A 19,525-nucleotide genomic window follows, 5' to 3' on the forward strand; every position below is an offset into this window, starting at 1 on the left:
TCGCTGCGAACATGCTGCGACTGGCTGCTCTTTTATCAGCAGTCCGCTAACGGGCGCTTTGATGCCACACACAACTCGCTGGGAAACGAGCAAAGCATGGAAAGTCCTGCATATATATATTTATATAAATATCTACAATTATATATACAATATACTGCTTATACGAGTCTGTTTCAGAGCAGAATGGCGGCGTCACTGCGTCGTTGAGTGTGAAAATATAAACCGGAGACCATGTCCAAAAACCGTATGGATTTCCTTTTTTTTTTTAATAACCTTTTCACCGAGAAAACTAATTACATAATTTCTGTTAATACGACAATAGTTGGTCAGCGTAATAGTCTGTTAATGTCCGTCGGCAATTTGAAAGGGGATTGCCTCGGCTTTCTCGATGTAATTTGCAGAACTTACAAGCGGATGCTTATCTTAACAAGCGGGGGGAGCTGAGATGGTTTGAAATGTTTTTTGTTGTTGTGCGTCTCTGTAATTGGCAGCGAGCTTATCGGAGGCAGTTTGGCCACACTTGACCGCTCAAAGGAGACTGTGATCAAGCGAGCGGCTGGATGTGACCTCTAGTGGACTTGTTTCATCCCCCCCCCCCCCCTGCCCCCCGAACCAGATGCTATACTTAACCCCTACCTCCCTGTGAGGGGAAATTGTACTGTACGCAGACGACCCCCCACTATTTCCATTCTCCTCTCTCGCGATTAACAAAATGACAGTCGAGGACGAAATGGGCCAACGATCCAGACATTAAAAATCCAAACGCTGATAAATTGCCGGGTGTTTGACTTTGCGAGACGTACTGGATTATATTGATTTTCTCTCTCTCTCTCTGTGTGTGTGTGTGTGTGTGTGTGTGTGTGTGTGTGTTTGTGTGAGTGAGTGTGATAGCAAGAAGAAGAAAAGGAAACGAAACCAGGGGCAAGAGAATGCAATATTGTGTTTCATTAAAAAAATCTATAGGGTATCTCATTACAGCCACATGCTTTTCTTTAGGATCGGGGGGGGGGGGGGGGGGGCGAGATGAATGTGCCTTACTGTCTCCGATGACCATCTCATCTGGTGTTCATGGAGAAAGCAGCAACCGGGCTCAATCTGCCCAGTATGCCGGCTACTTCCTGGCCATGTTTTTGCCCACTTGTTCACTGATTTCTCTAAATTTGATTTTGACCATGTCGGGTAACTCATGCGCGACAGGACTCACTCGAGCTGAGCACTGTGGTTTCCCAGCAGTGTTTTTTTTTTTTTAAGTGCGTCGTTTGTCTCGCCACGTGACTGGTTTCCCTGCTAGTTTCGACTTAAAGAGCATCTCACTCAGGGGAAAAAACAACAAAAAAAAACCCTGTCAGATAATGGCGTCTGCCGCCACAGTGAGACTTTTAGTGGGCTTTCTCTAACAACTAGAAAAGGTTAGCCCAATCCTCAAATCCTGACATTAAGTGATGGTTTTAACCTTTCGCCTGACTGCTCTGTGGGTACCCATTTAGCCCCAGAAATATGTTGTCTCTCGCCGTTTTTTGCTTTCCAATTATTTACCGCGAGGACGGTGTTTCTGGCGTTCCCGCGCAAGAACCCCCCTCCCTCCCACACTCTAAACCGGCTCTCGCAGTGAAACCCGTCTGCCGCACTGTCGTCTCAGTGGGCCAATCCTTCAACGTTGGGCCCGTGGGGAGGCTGATAAGAGGGGGAATTTGAGCCTCAATCAGTGCTGGTTAATTATCACGACCAGGGGAGGTGAGCGAGGTTTCCCCGTCTACTCGATCCCTCCTGGATCTCCGTCTCGCCTGGTGGAAGCTCTGTCCTCGTCTCCAAGGGATACTCAGCCAACCTCAAATATTGCAATATGCTAAACAATATATATATTTATTTACATCAGTTTATTTCTCCTACGATAGCCCAATTACAGTGTGTCGGTAGGATCAAGTTTAATTAAGAGGTTTGAGTTTGTAAAGTCACTAATTCCCTAATTAATGCACAATTTTGATTCCATGTACTTCCTGCTCGCGTGCATAGATGGACTCTGTCTTTCAGAAGCCAGACCCGGTGACACTGGAGCATTGTTCTCGTTTAGTGCTTCAACGGACACTTATTTGATATACAAGATGCTTTTCCATAAAATGCATGAACCAAATGCTGATCACACATTTTTCCGATTGCTTATTTTGTCCGTTTCTGAAGTGGTTTGAGGTGGAGCTGCGGCCAGCGCCACGTCTCCGAGGTGGTCTTGGGTTAAACGGCCTTAAACCGCAAAACAGGGAACAGGGGTCAGTGTGTGAGGTTGTTTAGAGGGAGGGGATTAGGTTCTCATTAATTACTGTTATACAATTGCATGGCACACTCACTTAAATGGTGAGAGTGCCATGCCCTCTCATCAAGCCAGAATGAAAACACATGGCACGTGGTTGTTTTTTCCGCCCCCCAAATTTTTTGATATCTTTCCCGGAGAATTTGTTAATCCTGTTAACCGGCAACTCGGATCCGTTTGTTCTTCAGATTAAAGAGACGGACGTTTGTATTGAAATGGCACTCTCTTTCTGGCAGTATTCAGTAAAAAAGCAAAGCTGATGGCGTCGCAGTGACCCGGTCGCGTCGCCTCCAGACCTCTACGAGTGGACAGGATGACGGAGAACCGCAGGCTGACATTTTTTTAAATTGTTTTTTATCTTCTCCCTTTTTTTGTGCTTTTTTTTGTGTGCGCTCGCCGCCCCAATCATTTTGTCTCTCCCTTTTTTTTAATTTTTTTATGGCTTGGCCTCAACCCCCTCATTTCATCAACCGCTCTGGGTAATGCTGAGAATACCAGATAATAACCCCCCCCCCTCTCCCCCTCCCCTTTACGTCTAGTTTGTCAAAGTGACTCTTTTCCATTTAATTTGCCTCTAATGTTTATCCTTCCAGTCTGGGATTGTGTCACTTCCCAAGACCCCCCCCCCCCCCACCACCACCACCACCACCACCACCACCACCACCACCACCACCACCTCCACCGTCTCCTTTATTTTCTATTACCTGGGAATGAAACGGGTGTCTCCTCTCCGGTGTTCACCTCCTTTTGATTCATTTCAAGTCAAGTGCCCATATTTCCAATTTTACCAAAAGTGAAATGAAAGTGAGCCTCAACTTGCAGCCGCTCCATTACAGAATCCTTGAGGAGACCTCTGTAATCGTCCGTTGATGAGGGGGGAAAAAAGGACGCAGTTTTCCTCGAATAGGTAAACTTCAAATATATAAAGTTTGCTGCAAGCTCTTTCTCTTGATCTATTAAAGACTCCTCGTCCCCTTCACACTTGGTCTCGAGATCATTGTTATTTCCCCGAGGGGGTTTCTTGGCGGTAGTTCGGCGAGGTGGGAAGATGAAGGTTTTTCTGCAGAGAAACAGACACGGAGTTGAGGAATAAAGATGAAGGAGGATAGGGTGAGGAGGGTGGGTGTGTAGAGTGTGGGAGGGAGAGCCAGAGACAACCATTTCCATTAGTGTCATTAAAGCGACCCTGACGCTGAGGGGGTAGAAGGACAAACAGTGGAGGGATAGATATAACAGAGCGGTGAATGAAGTCCGCCCGCCTCCATCTTTACCTGCGTGGAAGGTTTCCATTCATCTTTGATGTGCTGTCATCGAGGATTCTCTGCTCGTCGCGTCAGGATAAAGGCTCAAATGACCCGTTTACGCAACCGGAATGCAGAGCGAAGAGCGATTGTATTCACACACATATATATGTGTATATATATATATACATATACATATATATGCAAAAAGTATGCACATATTATAGCTTTACTTTGCAGGATTTCCTCGTCCCTGACTCCGAGCCACAGAAGGGCCTCTTGTTGCTGAAAATGTGACGTGTTTTTTCTTTTTCTTTCCGTGAGTGGTCTGCTCTGTCTCAAGAGCGGCTCAATAAGGAGGCGAGTCGATAAGGCTGCCTCTCAGGCGGTGGTGGGTCAATGAGGGAGGAGGAGGCTTCCTGCTGAGCGAAGGGTAGAAAGGAGGAGAGCAGAGGGGGGGTGAGGGGTCTTTGTGCGGAATGCAGACCCTCGCCCCGCTCCTCGTTATTATTTTCCTCGACATTACACCTCACGTTGAGAGACTGGCGGTGCATTCTTCTGCGGGAGCTGCACACTGCTTTTGGGGGAAATGCATGCAGGTTACACACACACACACACACACACACACACACACACACACACACACACACACACACACACACACACACACACACACACTCCCCTTGACAGGGAGCCTTGTAACATCTACAAATGCTTTTTAGCACTGGCTCTGAGCGATGGGAAATACAGCCCCAAACTCCATTCTGTCTCGGCAGCGTTTCAGGGCACCGCCTTTAATCTGGGCTCCCAAACCCGTCATGACTGCTGAGCAAAGTGGGTTTGGGACCGAGGTAACAGCTCATACTTAAGTGGACAACCTCATTTTCTGGCCGCTCGCTCGGCTCGGCCTTCGTTCTCGCCGTCCGCCCCCAGTGCCGTGGTTCCCGAACTAGATTACACTCACACTGGAACCGCGAGAACCATTTTCGAGGGCCGACGCGTCTTTTCTACGCGAGGAGACGAATTCCGTCTTTTTTTTTTTTTCTTCTTTATTTGTGTTCCGTTCCAGATTAGATATCTGCACTGCACTTTAACGATGCATGGGAACATGCGCTCCGCTTAGTTCTCTTTCAATCAGCGCTTCAGAACACATCAAAAGAACACGGCTGTCGTTTTTAAACCTTGTTATTTGCCAAAAGTGAACCTTTCCCTGGCCTGGAAGTTGAAGCGCTTTGAAAAGTCTGTGAAGGTGACATTTTGTTTGTCTTTTTCTAATTGGCGTGTATTCAATTAAGCGCTTGCAGGTAGCGATCCTTGGATCCAAGAGACGTTGGCCTTATCCTGCTCACACGCGACAGTTTGGATCTCGTTGACCTTTTTATTATTAACCACCGACATGATTTTCCTGCCTCTTCCTTTGGTGTAAAGTAAAGTTCAGAGGCCTGTATTGATATGTGGGGGCTTTGATGTTATTTCTAAGAGACCAAATAAACGCGAGTTTAATTTGAGACGGATTTGAAATGAATGAAATGAGCCTTTTTGTTGCCATAAAGGAGCGGATCGGGGATAAGCTTCATGGCCGAAATCCATTCTCTCAAGCTTATTCTTCTGATTTCTAGTGTCTCCGCAGTCCACACAGAATGGGATTGCGAAACGTTTCGTCAACATTTTGGAATAAAATGAAAGCGTTTGTTTGGTTTTTTTTGGTTGTTTTTTTTTGGCGGCTGATCATCGTCAACATATTTGATCAGCGTGTCCGGCCTTGGTTTGGACTTCGGGCTCGACCGGGACCTTCGTTGTTTGCGTTCTTGTCCTGTCGTCATGTGTGCTTTTGGCAACGATTTCTTTCCTTTTTTTTTCTGGGAGGGAAATTATTCCAGGTGGTTTGTGTAGTGGAGCCTTCCAGTTTGTCCTCTCCCCCCGCCCCGCCGCTCTGCTGATGTTGGACGTTGTGTCTGCAGCTGAAAAACAGATGGTTGGCCATTTTGTTTGAGGGTAGAGCCGACGCTAAGCCCTCCCTTACTGCTCCTGTGACGGGGATAAAAAGCTGCTGCAGGCGGCTGTTTTGCCTCCGATAGGATGCTACAGGACCTCCAAGCCCATCCAGTGTTCTCCTCGGAGAGCAGCTGAAGATGGTCTTTTGACTGGACGGGAGCCAGACTTGAGCCCCCGTTTCCAGCAGAGATGATGAAGCACGCCACGGTGCCTCAAATCTCCACCCACTGCTCCTCCACTCTGGTCTCTCTCCATCTGTCCATGTACAACATCAGTAGAATACATATTTTCCGCCCAATATGTACACTGGGCCGCTCTGAAATATCGATTCCCGGAAATCGGGGGCTACTCGCTTCAGTCGAGTTTCATCCCCGCTCGCTCACTGCTAAGCGTTACTGTGGAAGGACGTGGTGTATCCTCCTTCTTACTGATGTTTAGTCACTTGAATCTCACATCCACTGCACTGCACTGTGTGTGTGTGTAATACAGTTTGATGTCCTGTAATGTTGCATTACAGGACAATCGATCCGTCCTCGACTCGTCAGAGTGCCGAAGGCCCAACGGTGTCCTTTGGGACGAGGCCACTGCTCCCCCCCCTCCCCCCTTCTCATCTTATCCGTCATCGAGTCGGTGAAGAGATGATGGCGCCATGTTGTCTTTTCCCCTATTCCCTCATGTGGAAGTGGAAAATATCTATTCACTTCAGTCATTTTCTGCTGTAATTGTTTGTGCTTTCAAGAGAACTAAGTGCACCGAGGACAGGCGGCCATATTGCCACCATTACGCCGCTTCTGTCTCCGGGTCCCCACGCCGGGGACTCTGTGCCGCGAGGTAGAGAAATTACCTCCTCGCCGTTTAAATAGCTGAACCGTTGACTCCTCTGTCTTCTTCTCTTTCTGGTTCTCGCACCCCCCCCGGGACACGCGCCATTTCCTTGGAAGAGAGCAGGCATATTTTAAACTGCGTTTAACATTCTGCCACCTTATTAAAATGCCTTCATACCCTCTTAATTATAATTTTTTTGCTAGCGCTCCTCGAGCCCCGCGGAACCGATAATTGGTGTTATTTATCTAAACAATACCACGGTGTGACTCGTCGGGTTTGGGAGCGCTTGAATAATGGATGAGGACAAATGCAAAGCAATTGCACCGACTCTGGCACCATCCATGTCGAGGAAAAGGGGAAACCGGCCAAATGTTTACTCCTTCGCTGCGCCTCTCTACTTATAATAAAGCAAGACGTGACATTAACTTGCCAGGCAGGCTAGACTGGGTTACATTTGTCAGTTCCTCTCGTCCAATTCCAGACGGGGCTCGTGGTTTCATAATGAAAAGCCTCCCGGAGTCTCCGGGACGGGCCGAGGAGCAGTGGCTGAAAAGGCCAAATGAACAAAAAGAGGCTTTTTTGCCCTGGTGTTCATGGAGAAAGCAGCAACCGGGCTCAATCTGCCCAGTACACCTCAGAGAGCGTTTGGGTCACTGGGAGTCCTGCAGTGTCCTTTTCATTTCAGCCGGCAGCGCATTTAGTGTGACTGGGGCTTTTGAAATGTTCCATTAAGGTGGCGGATGGCGTCCTCGGAGATGTGATTTTTGTGTTTCGAAACCTCAAAATGCAGCTTCAGTAAAACTCTTCTCTGTATCTTCTGCAGCAGAATAAATCTGGCAAAGCAGTTAATTTGACTTATTGCTCTTTGCCGCCCGAGTTGTCCAAACTTTTCGAGCATCCGGCTAATGTCTCCTCCCCCCTCCTCCCCCCCCAGGTTCAGCAGCGCAGCCCTTCAACCCCTTCTGGTTCACGGTGGAGCCTCAGGACACGCTGGCGGTCCGGGGCAACTCGGCGCTGCTCAACTGCTCGGCCCACAGCGACGCGGCGACGCCGGCGCGCGTCGAGTGGAAGAAAGACGGCACCTTCATGAGCCTGGATTCGGACGAGAGGCGGAACGTGCTCCCCGACGGCTCGCTGTTCTTCGCCCACGTGGTCCACTCCAAGCACAACAAGCCCGACGAGGGCACCTACCAGTGCGTCGCCACCATCGACAACGTCGGGTCCATTTCCAGCCAGACGGCCCGTCTCTCCGTGGCCGGTAAGAATGTTTTACACTGTGTCCCTAAATCAATATATCCCTCAACACCATGGGTAGAACTACGGCTGGAGTTTGTGGTGAATTATGGGTAGAATTTAACAACTGTGCATGTGCAACAGAAAAGTCTTTACGCACCCCGTAGTGTTTTCTCTGTTCTGAAGAGAACTCGACACATCTCTTTCAATATTTGCTCCATTTATAGATCACATTTTAATAAACAGTAGGTGTGTTTTTATGTTTTATTTTTTAACGGTAAGTTTCACATGACAAATGTCATCCCTCATCCTCCGCAATGGTTTTATGACTAGAGAACTGCTTATCTCATTGAACCAACTAATAATTGCGTAACGGTAGTGGATTAAAAAAAAGCATTCATTCGCATTTTGTTCTGCGCATTTTCTTGAATCCGGTGAGGATTTGTGACGCCTTTGAATGCAAACCTGGCTAGTGTAGATTATGTTATGTCATTCAATAGATTTCTCCCCTTCAACCATTTCGTTCACAGCTCCTGCCGCACGGTAGGTGTGAGGCGAACGGTTGCTTTTTCCCATTGTCCTTGAACTGCTCTGCGATTTTGTTCTTTCTCTAGCACAACAAATAAAAAAAATCCTTCACCTCGCCGGAGCCTTGAATGCACCGCCCCGACTGCACGAACGCTTTTTCCTTTCTGCTTCTCGTCCCACAACCTTGTTCACTTTGGGACCGGCATTTGCCCCCGAAATTAAATTTGCAGCCGGAGGAGCCGCGTGCGCTTTGAGCTCGGCGTCGCTCCGCCAGATCTGAAGCCGCTCGTGAGAGGCCTCTTGTTGACGATGGGATGGAGTTCAGTCTCTGAGCCTCTCGGAGGCCGAGAGCCCGTGTGAAGTTCTTGCTTTCTTTTCATAGATTCTACAGTTACAAGTTAATGAGGCAGCGTATATATTTATAAATATACAAAGATTGAGAAGATATATATTTTTTTTTCGCTGTTGTCTCGCTGCATCGGGATCTCAGACTCTAGCGCTTAGCATAGAGCCAAAGACCAAAGTGACTTGTTTAGTTCCTGAGCCAAGACGAGTTCTGCTCCTGGACAACCTCACCGACAGTGGGAACTGCCGGGGGTCGACCATGATGGCGTGTTGGATTCAATCAATTTCCACTTGAAGAATTTCCAATTTCCACTCCGCTGTTACGGGCGCTGACGCGCTTCTCGCATTGGAAATTCATCGGCATAAAAGCTTCAACCGTTGTGCACATTGGCTAATGTTGGAACCCCATTAACACTATTGCATTTATGGTTCTACACACACGTATATGCACACCAAACACTGATGCATCTCCAGCCGGCTGGCAGGTGGCCAATAAAAAGGTTAATTGTAGTGAGAGCAGGCCATTAGGCCGCCATCGGACCCGGGAATGATGGCGCGTACGGGGTGGTGGGGTGGGAGGGGGCGCGACCTCTCCGCTGCGGTGACGGAACGAGTCACGGTTGGCCGGCGTGGCAGAGCCCATCTGACAAATACGGGGGGGGGGGGTGTTATGTGAGATTGATTTCGAGGAGACCCGCGTCTCGTTCTTCTGAAAGGAACGCCTCCACACACGGCCGCTTTGCTCCCTGGCTTCACCTCCCTGGCTTCACCTCCCTGGCTTCACCTCGTTACAGCACCAGGCTCCGCAGTCCTTTGACATTATGCGATGCATTTCTATGAGATGCGGTGAGCAGGTTGGAGCACATGTAAACACAACACCTCCCGTCGTCGATGTGTTGCATCTCCTCGGAGGTGAAAGACGGACGTGTAAGAAATGTTCACGCCATATTTAGTTTTTTTTTTTTTGTTTTTTTTTTTACACGGAGAAAACATGATTACATTTTGATGTAAAAAAAAAAAATACAAAGATATGTCCATCTCGCTACATGTAGATTACCATAAATAATGAAACCAACAAATCAATACATGAACACCGTTGATTTCTTCAATGTCTCAATGCAGTGAGATGCACCGGTGTTGTGAAAAATAACCGTGAGAATGACCCCAAAACTGAAGTCGCTTGACATTATATATGAATATTTAACCCCTGTGGTAAATATACACATATAAAAAAAACAAGGTATTCTGGATGTTGTTCCCCACATTGCCTTTCTTTGAAGTCTCTCCTCCTCGTGCTTTGTCATCCCGTCTCTCCGTGTGTTTCCTCCTGTGTGTGACAGTCAGATACTCTGGATGCACAAGCAGACTCAGGAGGAGGGATTGGGGGGGGGGGGGGGTGTTGTGGCCAAGTGGGGCTCAATCTTATGTATTCAGTTTGAGTCTCTGAAAGAGAAATGGAGGGATGGGGGGGGGAGAAAGAAAGATTATAGGGCAAGAGAGCGAGCGGTACACAGCAGTGATGGTCGGGACACGGAGCGAGACGCGACTAATGAGAAATCCCATTTTAACTGTCTCCTCCTGCTTAAGAATTGCTTGAGGTGAGCCCCCCACCCTGAAAAGGGAAGCCCCCAGATGATGAAATGAATTAATGTACCCTTTCTCTCTCTCTCTCTCTCTCTCTCTCTCTCTCTCCTTCCCGCTATCTTGCAGTCTCTTTTGTTTTCCTCCCCGACCTCTCGGTATGTAGATGAGACGGATCTCTTTGAATATTATCAGCTTTTTTTGTTTTGGTGCGTCTGCCCCGTCGGCTCCTCCTCTTGTTTTTATAACCTCTCTCTCTCTCTCTTGCTCCCTCACTTTTAGGCGGCGGCGGTGTATCGAGATAACCAAAAGCCACTTATCGCTCTGCTTTGATATCAGGTTTCTGGGGGGGAGGGGGAAACCCTAATTTCTCCCTGCCCACAGTAGTAGAAATTATAGGCCGAACACTCTTCATGTGTCGCCTCATATTTAAGCGTGCTCCTCCTTTGATAGAGTCGGACACCCTTTGAAGGATTTAGGGGTGTCGGCACGTTCTTTAATCCTCTTTTTTTTATGTATTTTGATGTTTGTGTGTGTGTGTGTGTGTGGGGCTTCACCCCCCCCCCCCCCAAGGACATGGCAGCTTGCAAAAGTGAAAAGAGGGATAATTGCAGCGCTATTGCGTGCGTCGCCCTTTGTGGTGTTGTCGGAGACGCTTTGTACGACATGCGGCCGGTTAATTAAGTTGGCGTCTGGACATATTGAGAATAATCAAACGTTCATTTGTGTTTCCACAACAATGAATTTGAATGTCAAGCCGAGATGGAGGAAGACACTCGGTTGGGATGAAACATCACAGTAAACAAGTGTTTAGTTGGATAATGTGTGAATAAGCTCAGTTAGACGGATTTAATCTGCAATAAATCATACCACCGTGGACCTTTTTTTTTATTATACTCTGCTCCTTGTGTGTGTGTGTGTGTGTGTTACGGTGTCAAGAGGTCGTGTAGATGTTGGTGCAGTTTACTTGCGTTGGGTTTCTCATGTTTTGTCGACCCCCGTTGGTGTCCCACACCTTTCCCCTTTGGTTTCTTGGTTTCCTTCCCTTCTTTAGACGTGGTCCCTCCACACTTTAAGAGCCCTGCAGCCTCCTGCTCGTACAGCTGGCCTGGTGGCGTTGTTTCAGGCAGATTGACGTGCACTCAAGCAAATGTTTACCTTTTTTTTATACTACTGACGCGTTGTGTAAACAATAAACCGGGTTGTCCTTATCCGGTTATGCAACTAAGAGCAACACGGTCAACACAGCTGTAGAAGTGTTTCTGACGAGGCTTCAACGTTACGGGCCTGCAAGGCGGCACGGTGGGGAAAGAATAACCCTTTGCTGTGTCTTTCGCTTCCTCAATAGATCAATCCAACTAACTTTTGCTAAACTCGGCGTAAACACACACACACACACACTCTCTCTCACACACACACACACACACACACACACACACACAAAGAGAGAGAGAAGGGCAAACTACAAAACTGCCGTATCTCAGAGGTATCAACAGAGATAAAGTCCAATCAGATGATGTCTGACCGCTATTCATTCATCCTGCTTTTCACACTACCCAGAAAGAACACTCCCGCTGCACTCTTTCATTTCTCACTTTTCATCCTTTCTCTCCCTGAATCAACCTCCCTGTCCTTTCTTCTTTTTTTTTTTTCACCTTCTTTACTACCTCTCTCAACCCTATATTTTCTCTTTATTATCCTTTCAGCCCTCTACCGCTCTCTCTCTCACACACACACACACACACACACACACTCCCGCACACACACTCCATTTTGTTGCATCCAAGTTATAAAGTGCCAACATGACAAACAAACGGTAATAAATCTGAAAAACAAACGTACACAAAAAAAAACTCTCTCCCACTCTCAAAGTAAGAGAGTAAGAACAAGTAACTCTCAATATAAGTGATTGGAAAGTTGAAGATTGAGGTGGAGCGACGTCCATTATCCTGATTTCCATCCGGAGGGACGGAAGAGGCCGCCGATTAATCCTGCGTTGAGCCCGAAAATGAAAAACAACATTCGGCTTCCCCTCGGTGCGCGAGTAATGAAAAAGGAAAATAAGTGAAAGCGCTGTAGAAAAAGGGAAGAAGAATTGGGCTGTTGTAGCCGACCGCGGAGCCGAGGCTGTAAAGCAGACTGAGAAAATATGATGTGTGGAGAATCTCTGTTGAGGTGGGAGCTGTGGGTGGGTGTAGGGGGGGGGGGGGGGGGAGAGATCCATCTCTGGAGGCTCTCTGGATGGAGGCGGCAGGAGAAGACGTGTTGGCAGAGTCTGTTGGGCTGGAGGAAGATGACAGCCTCCATCTTACGTGTATTCACTGACTGATTAGGTCCTCTGGGTAGGTGGAGCGGCTAATGGAGACGGCCGCTTTCTCCACTCTTCAGACACCTCGGTGTGTGTGTGTGTGTGTGTGTGGGGGGGGAAATGTACACCCATGCGTTTAACTGTCTTTGTACGTCTCTAGAATTCTTTTTCGGCATCGTTCCACATGAGCTTTGCTCCGATTGTAAATTCAAAGTGAAGTTGTTTCTTTCTCACTTTACCCGTTTTCACCCCCCGTTTCAACACAAGCTGGCGGTTCAGAAGTTTCTTCCTTTCTTGCAGACTCATGCTCCCGTAAGGCGGAAACGCAACCAAGTTATTGCAAAAATCATGATTTTTTTTTTTTTAAACCGGATATATAGATATTTTTTAATATCGCCCTCTGCTTTGCTGTTTTTACACAGGCCTCAAGTGGACCAGGGGGTTTGTGTTGCGGACGGCTTGATGACCTTTTTTGAGAAATGTAGTGACATTTTGAGCTCGAGCTGCGAGCTCCAGTCATTGAAAAAGTGTTTGCCACCCTTGGCTGGGTTTTTTTTTTCCGCTCGCATACGTTTAAAAATAAATAAATGAAGGTCTAGCAGAATCTTGCTGGTTTCTTCAATGTTACCGACCCGAGATGAAAGTGGACACAGACAGGAAATGCACTAACTACTAAGTCTTAATCAGTTTTAAGTGCAACAAAAATGGTTTTTTAAATCATGTGCCACATGATGTACCAGAGAGGGTTAAAACAAATAATAATTAAAAACACCCCCCCCAGAAACTGGGGGTCTTCAGCACGACGAAGATGCATTTAGAGTTTCAAATTTAAAGTGCCCTGTCCAATTGACTGCTGCAGTCGGCTGAAGATGAACTCTGGCAGAATGACGCCTTTGCTGCCATCTGCTCCACGAAAATGTACTTTTTTTATGCGAGTGTCATAGTTTCAGGGTCTCATACGATTCGCTCGTCGTCAGCTACAGCTGTACGTGGGCTTTTACTTCAAATATATGTCGAAGCCTCCCGAGGCCGAGTGTGCCGTGGATCATTTTAAATGGATATCCTGTACACCAATGGAATAAACCGTTAGGACATTAAACCCGCGTGGTTGGATCATCTGCAGCTTGCAATACTTTAAAATGAGTCGATTCTTGTTCGTTGCGCGACAGCAATGCTGCTCGACTTCTTGTGTTTTGGCCGAGGACTGGAATGTGATGAACTGGAGGAGAGAAGTTTCCACTGCGTCAATCGTGTGTGTGTGTGTGTGTGTGTGTGTGTGTGTGTGTGTGTGTGTGTGTGTGTGTGTGTGTGTGTGTGTGTGTGTGTGTGTGTGTGTGTGTGTGTGTGTGTGTGTGTGTGTGTGTGTGTGTGTGTGTGTGTGTGTGTGTGTGTGTGTGTGTGTGTGTGTGTGTGTGTGTGTGTGTGTGTGTGTGTGTGTGTGTGTGTGTGTGTGTTTGTGTGTGTGTGTGTGTGTGTGTGTGTGTGTGTGTGTGTGTGTGTGTGTGTGTGTGTGTGTGTGTGTGTGTGTGTGTGTGTGTGTGTGTGTGTGTGTGTGTGTGTGTGTGTGTGTGTGTGTGTCGTTCTGGTGTGCCAATAATGGCTCTACGTGAGACGTGACTATATGCTTCCAGTCGCATTTGCCCATCTAGTTTTGGTCCCTTGTGGTACAAAGAGGAATTGGGAGTCATCTTTTATTTAATTTTTTCAATGACATTTAAAAGAAACTGTTTCAATATATTAAATATTAACACGAAATAAGGTGAACATACGTGTGGGGTCTGTGTGAAAGTCTGACGTTCCCGGGAAGGGTTCCGCGAGCACGTAGATTTATAGACGACTATCTTTTTAATTCCACAAGCCAAGGTGTTATTACTCAGTCCCGCCCTGAGGATACGAGGCGGATTTTTGACACTTAACTCCCCCCCCCAAAAAAATAGCTGCTTTGTGCCGGTGAGTTTTTACAACCTGGGGGAGTGCCTCATTCTAAGGAGTGAAAAGTTTCTTTTGTTCTGGAGCGGACAACCCATTCTTGCAGTTTCTCTGAATCTGCATTAATAAAAGAACTAATAATAATAATTTTTAAAAAAAGAGGCTTGACTGCACTTGAGAGCATTTTGTTTATCCTCCCCTCCCTCATTGACATTCACGGTCCGTGGCCTCCTTCCTCACGGTTCTGCAGATAAAGATACCGACGTGCTCATCTGCATCGGCCTTTCATCTCCCGGTGCCCGTCCGAGGGAGCAGGAGCCAGTTTTTTATTTATTTTTTTCATATTAAAACGTCCCCGTGTTTCAAAGCCAAATTGGGCTTCATAGATCTTTTTGAACCCCCGCGAGAGAGTATTCTTTTATTTTTTTTTAGGATGGCTCCCTCCCCATGCCGCGGGGGGGTAGAATCTTTTCAAACCCTGTGTTTATCAGACACGCGGAATGGGCAGAAAAAAAGTGAGACTGAAAGTTTGTATTCCAAGTTGATTCGGGTTTTAATATATTAAAGGCCGCTTGTCTCTTTCTTTTCTTTTTTCTTTACAGAGAATAGCTTCAGCAAAAAAAAAATCATTCCGATATCGACGTATCGCGTGAGCCCCTTTACCCGTAACTCCTCCCATTTTCATCACTAGAGGATTACAGACGTGGCGTATTCCTTTTTTAAAAACTTTTTTTATTCAGCACTCCCCTTTTTGAAAGATGTTCTGTGAGAGAAATGTGTGATTTCAGGGTGACAGAAAAGGGATTTCATTTCGCTACTCCTACAGGTAAATAAAATATGTTTTCGAACTGGCATATTTTACTCTCCGAGCCTCGTGCTGAGGATGCAAAAAATATGGAGCAAACCGTATGAGCCTTCATTGCATATTCTGCACTGAAAGAACGCCTCACCCCCGGGCACAGATGGAGAGTGTGCCGAAGAAACCAAAGTGTGAAGTGCTCAGTTGGTGAGCATCTTGGTTTTTATTATGCTTCGGAGACCAACGTTATTTATGGATTTACTTTTTTTTTTCGGCTCCTTTTTTTTCTCTTTCTTTTTGGACGCCATCGGAGTAGGTTCCCGTAAGCATTGATGGTTTTATGATGGTGGTGGAGGAGAGGCGGCGCTTTAACTGAAAGGGGCACCCTTCAAGGTGTGAGAGGTGACACCTCGAAAAAGCATTTCTCACCGCTTCCCCTCGGTTTCTTATCCCACACTCAGTCAGCTGGAAGACGGAGTGCTTCTTAATGGCGGTGGAAAAACGAGAACAACAACAAAAAAAAAGTCTCCCCTCCAGTACCCCATTTCCATTAATAATGGTGCATTCCCTGATTCTTCTTTAGTGACGACCTACAAGGTTTTATCCCGGAGAACTCTGCGTTCTGCTTGACGGTCCTTAATGGAACGTTCATTTGCATTCACTTAGTTGCTTTAAGCTAAAGACAGACGGCCCACATTCCCCACTCACTGAGAGCCAACGGGGGGGTGGTGGGGGGGGTGAAGGTTTTTTTTGAGGGTGCAGGATGGACGGGTGGCGCTTGCCAAGTATTTTCCTCCGCATTCTGCAGAGCGACGGGAATGAAAATAAAAGCTGGGGATGAATGGGGCAGCGTACGTGTTCTTCATCTGGTATAAAGAAGAGGGGGGAGCTGCTGGAGCCTGTTCAGGCCTGCTTCAACACAGACGCTCGTCTTGATGCGCAGGGGCCACGACATGTGGGATGCAGGAGAGAGACGAGTGTGAGCATGAGCCGAGTGTGAAAAAAGAGAGATAAACAAAGGAGTTGAAGAGCAGGAAACAAACAACAAAAGTGTGTGTGTGTGTGGATCATGATTTGACTGAGATGTCCTGAACTCTGTGTGTATGTGCCGGTGAGTGTGTTCAGACCTCATCTCGGCACCATGCGGCGCCCTGACGCTCGCTGGCTGCATGCTGTGTGCAGCGCTCACGCACACACACACACACACACACACACACACACACACGCACACACACACACACACACACACACACACACACACACACACGTGTGTCATTTCCGCGGCGTGTGGAGGCGTTTGACTCACCGAGGTGAGTGTGATGAGGCTTGATTGATGATTAAAAAGAAACAAAACTAGATAAATGCTTGTAGTTTGAGTTGAGCCCCCCCCCCCCCCCCCCCCCCCGCTGTTAGTGTTGTGTGGTATTATGGAAATGTTGTACAACCGATTGCATCCTGCTGTATCATAGAGAAGAGTTTAATGTCTCTGAGGGCCAATAGTCAACAGTCAATAACCGTAAATAATACCCCAAAAAGCACTAAAATCCATACGCTAATCGGTGAGTTTAACTTTAATTCGTGGTGTTCTCACTACTTTCCAAACGCACGGAGCCGTACAGCTTTGCAACGCTGCCGCCGCATAAACATCTCGCGCTTGTGCCGGCGCGAGATGTTTATTTACTACACTTCAGTCAAGACTCAGCTTTTTGATACTTGGTTCACCAGTTGGAGGCATGCGAGCGTAAAAAAAAAAATAAGAATAACAAGTTTTCTTAAATAATTCAAGGTACCACGGGGGGGGGCCGTATTTGATGTACAAGTAGACAAATGTTCCCTTTTTATGGACACGCCTGACTTTATGATAAGTCTGAAAGTTGTTTTGGGTCGGCATACAAGATGAATAAAAGCAGAACCTGTGGAAGATGGACCGTATCATGTTCCTCAGTGTGTGTGTGTGTGTGTCCTCCAAGCTGTAGCTGTATAATAACTTGCGCTCCAAGGTCAGTGATAAGTATCTCCCCTATTGTTTACACACACACACACACACACACACACACACACAGAGGGCAAGTCAAGGCAAAACAGCACAACAACAACGTTCTTTATTTTTCTCATGGCACACGCTGCCATGACGATGCTTGCACGTGTACGACATCTTTCTAGAGGCAGAGAGGGATTGCGCAACCGTGCGCTCGAAGGACGGGAACGCGCCGCCCAAATTCCTATTGCACGAGCACACATCTTATTTTGGGGTGGCCTTCGGATGGTTTCGTCTCCACGTTGGATGATGCAGGCACACATGTAGTACTGTGTGCAGACACATACATCAATTTATACAATTAAGACTCACCGGAGGATGATTTTGTTTTCCGAGGCATTCGACGCGGCATCTGCTCCGTCTTTTGAAGGCTGCAGATGGGAGTAATTGCTCACGCCGCTCCGTCCCACCGTCCAGGTGTTCCCGGAGATCTGTTGCATCCATTAGGGCCGAGTGATTGATTAGATTGGCCTTCATCGGTACTTTGTCTTCTTCGCCGCCTCTCCCCGATACCAACGTTTCAATGCCTCCGCTCGGAGATCCAAATTCGGTGTTCTAATTGGAGAAACGCCACGTTTTCGCCCCGGTGAAATGGATCCACTTCACTGTCTCAGATGCCACTGAAGACGATCAACAAACCTGTAAAATGCTCGTCGTGTGATTTCTCGAGTCGGATATGAAAATGGCTTCCCGCACGCTGCCTGTTTAATATGTGCGGCGGGCGTTCGCCGCATTTGATGTCTGTGTTTGCCGCCGTGTGTTTAATCAGTGTTCCGCGTGGCATCTGCATCTCACCAGACAGGGCTAATGAACTTTGAAAGTGTGTTATGTTTTCTGTCTTCGCGGAGAGAGATCGGTGTTCTCGTCGTGTCGGATCACGGAACCGAAACGCTTCGTCTCGTTGTCGAGGCTCACCGGAGCATCTCGGGAAGATGTTTACATGAATTTTGGAAAAAGAAGAGACTGAATTTCTCATGGTTAGTTAGTTTTTTTTTTTTTTGACAGGCGCATGCAATCAGCTGTGTTTACTGTTGGAATAAATCCAAGCGTATACACTTCTAATCATCCAAACAATACAAGCTTTTCCCACCTTTCCATTCTTTTGTGTTTTCTCTTAAATTTCAGCTCTCGACTCCTCTTGATGAAACTCGACAGTCTGTCAATCAGCTCTCAAAGCCTGTTTTTTTTTTTCCTTCATTTTTCTCCATTAAACTTCAACCTGTCACCGTGATGTCGATCCTAAATTTAAACTCTCGTTTGCTGCACACGCAAAGTGAACTTTTCCTATTTGTGTGTGTGTAGTGTTGCTAACTGACGTGAATGTGCCACAACATCACGCCTCCCGGCGAGGTAAACGATGACCATGTTGAGTGACATCATCACCCTGCACTGCATCTCATCTGTGACCCATCCATCCATCCATCCATCCATCCATCCATCCATCCATCCATCCATCCATCTCACGATAGGTTGTCAGCAGCCATTTTGCCCGCCCCCCTACTCTTTTGGAAGACAATTCCCCTCAAGCTGATGCTTTTGTGTGGCATGGTTGACTGCTTGCCTCAGTGTGTCTGCACAACGCAGTTCATTATCAACGGCACCACGAGAAGAAGAAAAAAAACCCACGTTGATATTTTCCACATGGCAGCTGCAGAAAACAGACCATCTCTGCGAATGTGTGAGCGCTCTTTAAACACGGCTCACTTCAAATCTCACTGATGCAGGAAATGTTTTTATTTAATGTATTTATTATTTTTTTTGTACCTTAGCTTCCCCCAGGGTATAATTTGAAGCGCACACCCACACACTGTTTTAAAGATGAGTGCTAAATGCCAAAGTATGTGTGTGTGTGTGTGCACCGTGTGTGACACATTTGCATTTAGTTCCCATCTATCAAATGCAAACGAGGAAAGTTCTGTGGGGAAAGTGGCGTGCCCTTTCATCAGTGTGCTATGATGATACGCTGCAGGTCAGCCTTTTGAAAAATGTATTTAATGGATAGATTTTTAGTATTGGTAAGAGAAGCTGGTGTGAATGCCGTGGTTCTACCTTCTCTTTGGACATCTCCAGGTCTCGGTTTTACTTCCCTCTCTTTACTTCATCATTTCTGCTGAGGAAGATCCTCCATTTTTCTTCTTCTTCTTCTTCTTCTTTCCTCCACCCATCTCATTTCTCCGCTAGCTGCTCTTGCAGGGCTGGAGCATAAACAGAGCAACGGGGCCGACCGATAGCATCTACAGATGTGCCGCCAACATCCCCCGGATAAGAACCCGGCAGCAGCAGACAAAAGAGCTCCCACGTGAAACCTGCCGTGGGAAGGTGGAGGGCAAAGAGGGGGGAGAGGGTGACGGGAATGGGTCGGAAACTGGATGAATGTGTGATGGAGAGGCTGGAAAGA

At 47.1% G+C, this 19,525-nt stretch overlaps 1 protein-coding gene across 3 annotated transcripts in view; it reads left to right on the forward strand.

The window, feature by feature from the left end:
* The window catches only part of neo1a (neogenin 1a), a 132,805-nt gene that overhangs the window by 39,087 nt on the left and 74,193 nt on the right, over positions 1 to 19,525 (forward strand). For all 3 annotated transcript variants that reach the window (XM_034529508.1, XM_034529509.1, XM_034529510.1), the window contains exon 2: positions 7,301 to 7,624. In XM_034529508.1, the coding sequence (XP_034385399.1) occupies positions 7,301 to 7,624 (324 nt within the window). The remainder of the gene's footprint in view (positions 1 to 7,300; positions 7,625 to 19,525) is intronic.

The sequence above is a fragment of the Cyclopterus lumpus genome, chromosome 3 (assembly GCF_009769545.1).
Source record: "Cyclopterus lumpus isolate fCycLum1 chromosome 3, fCycLum1.pri, whole genome shotgun sequence".
NCBI classification, from domain to species: Eukaryota; Metazoa; Chordata; class Actinopteri; order Perciformes; family Cyclopteridae; genus Cyclopterus; species Cyclopterus lumpus.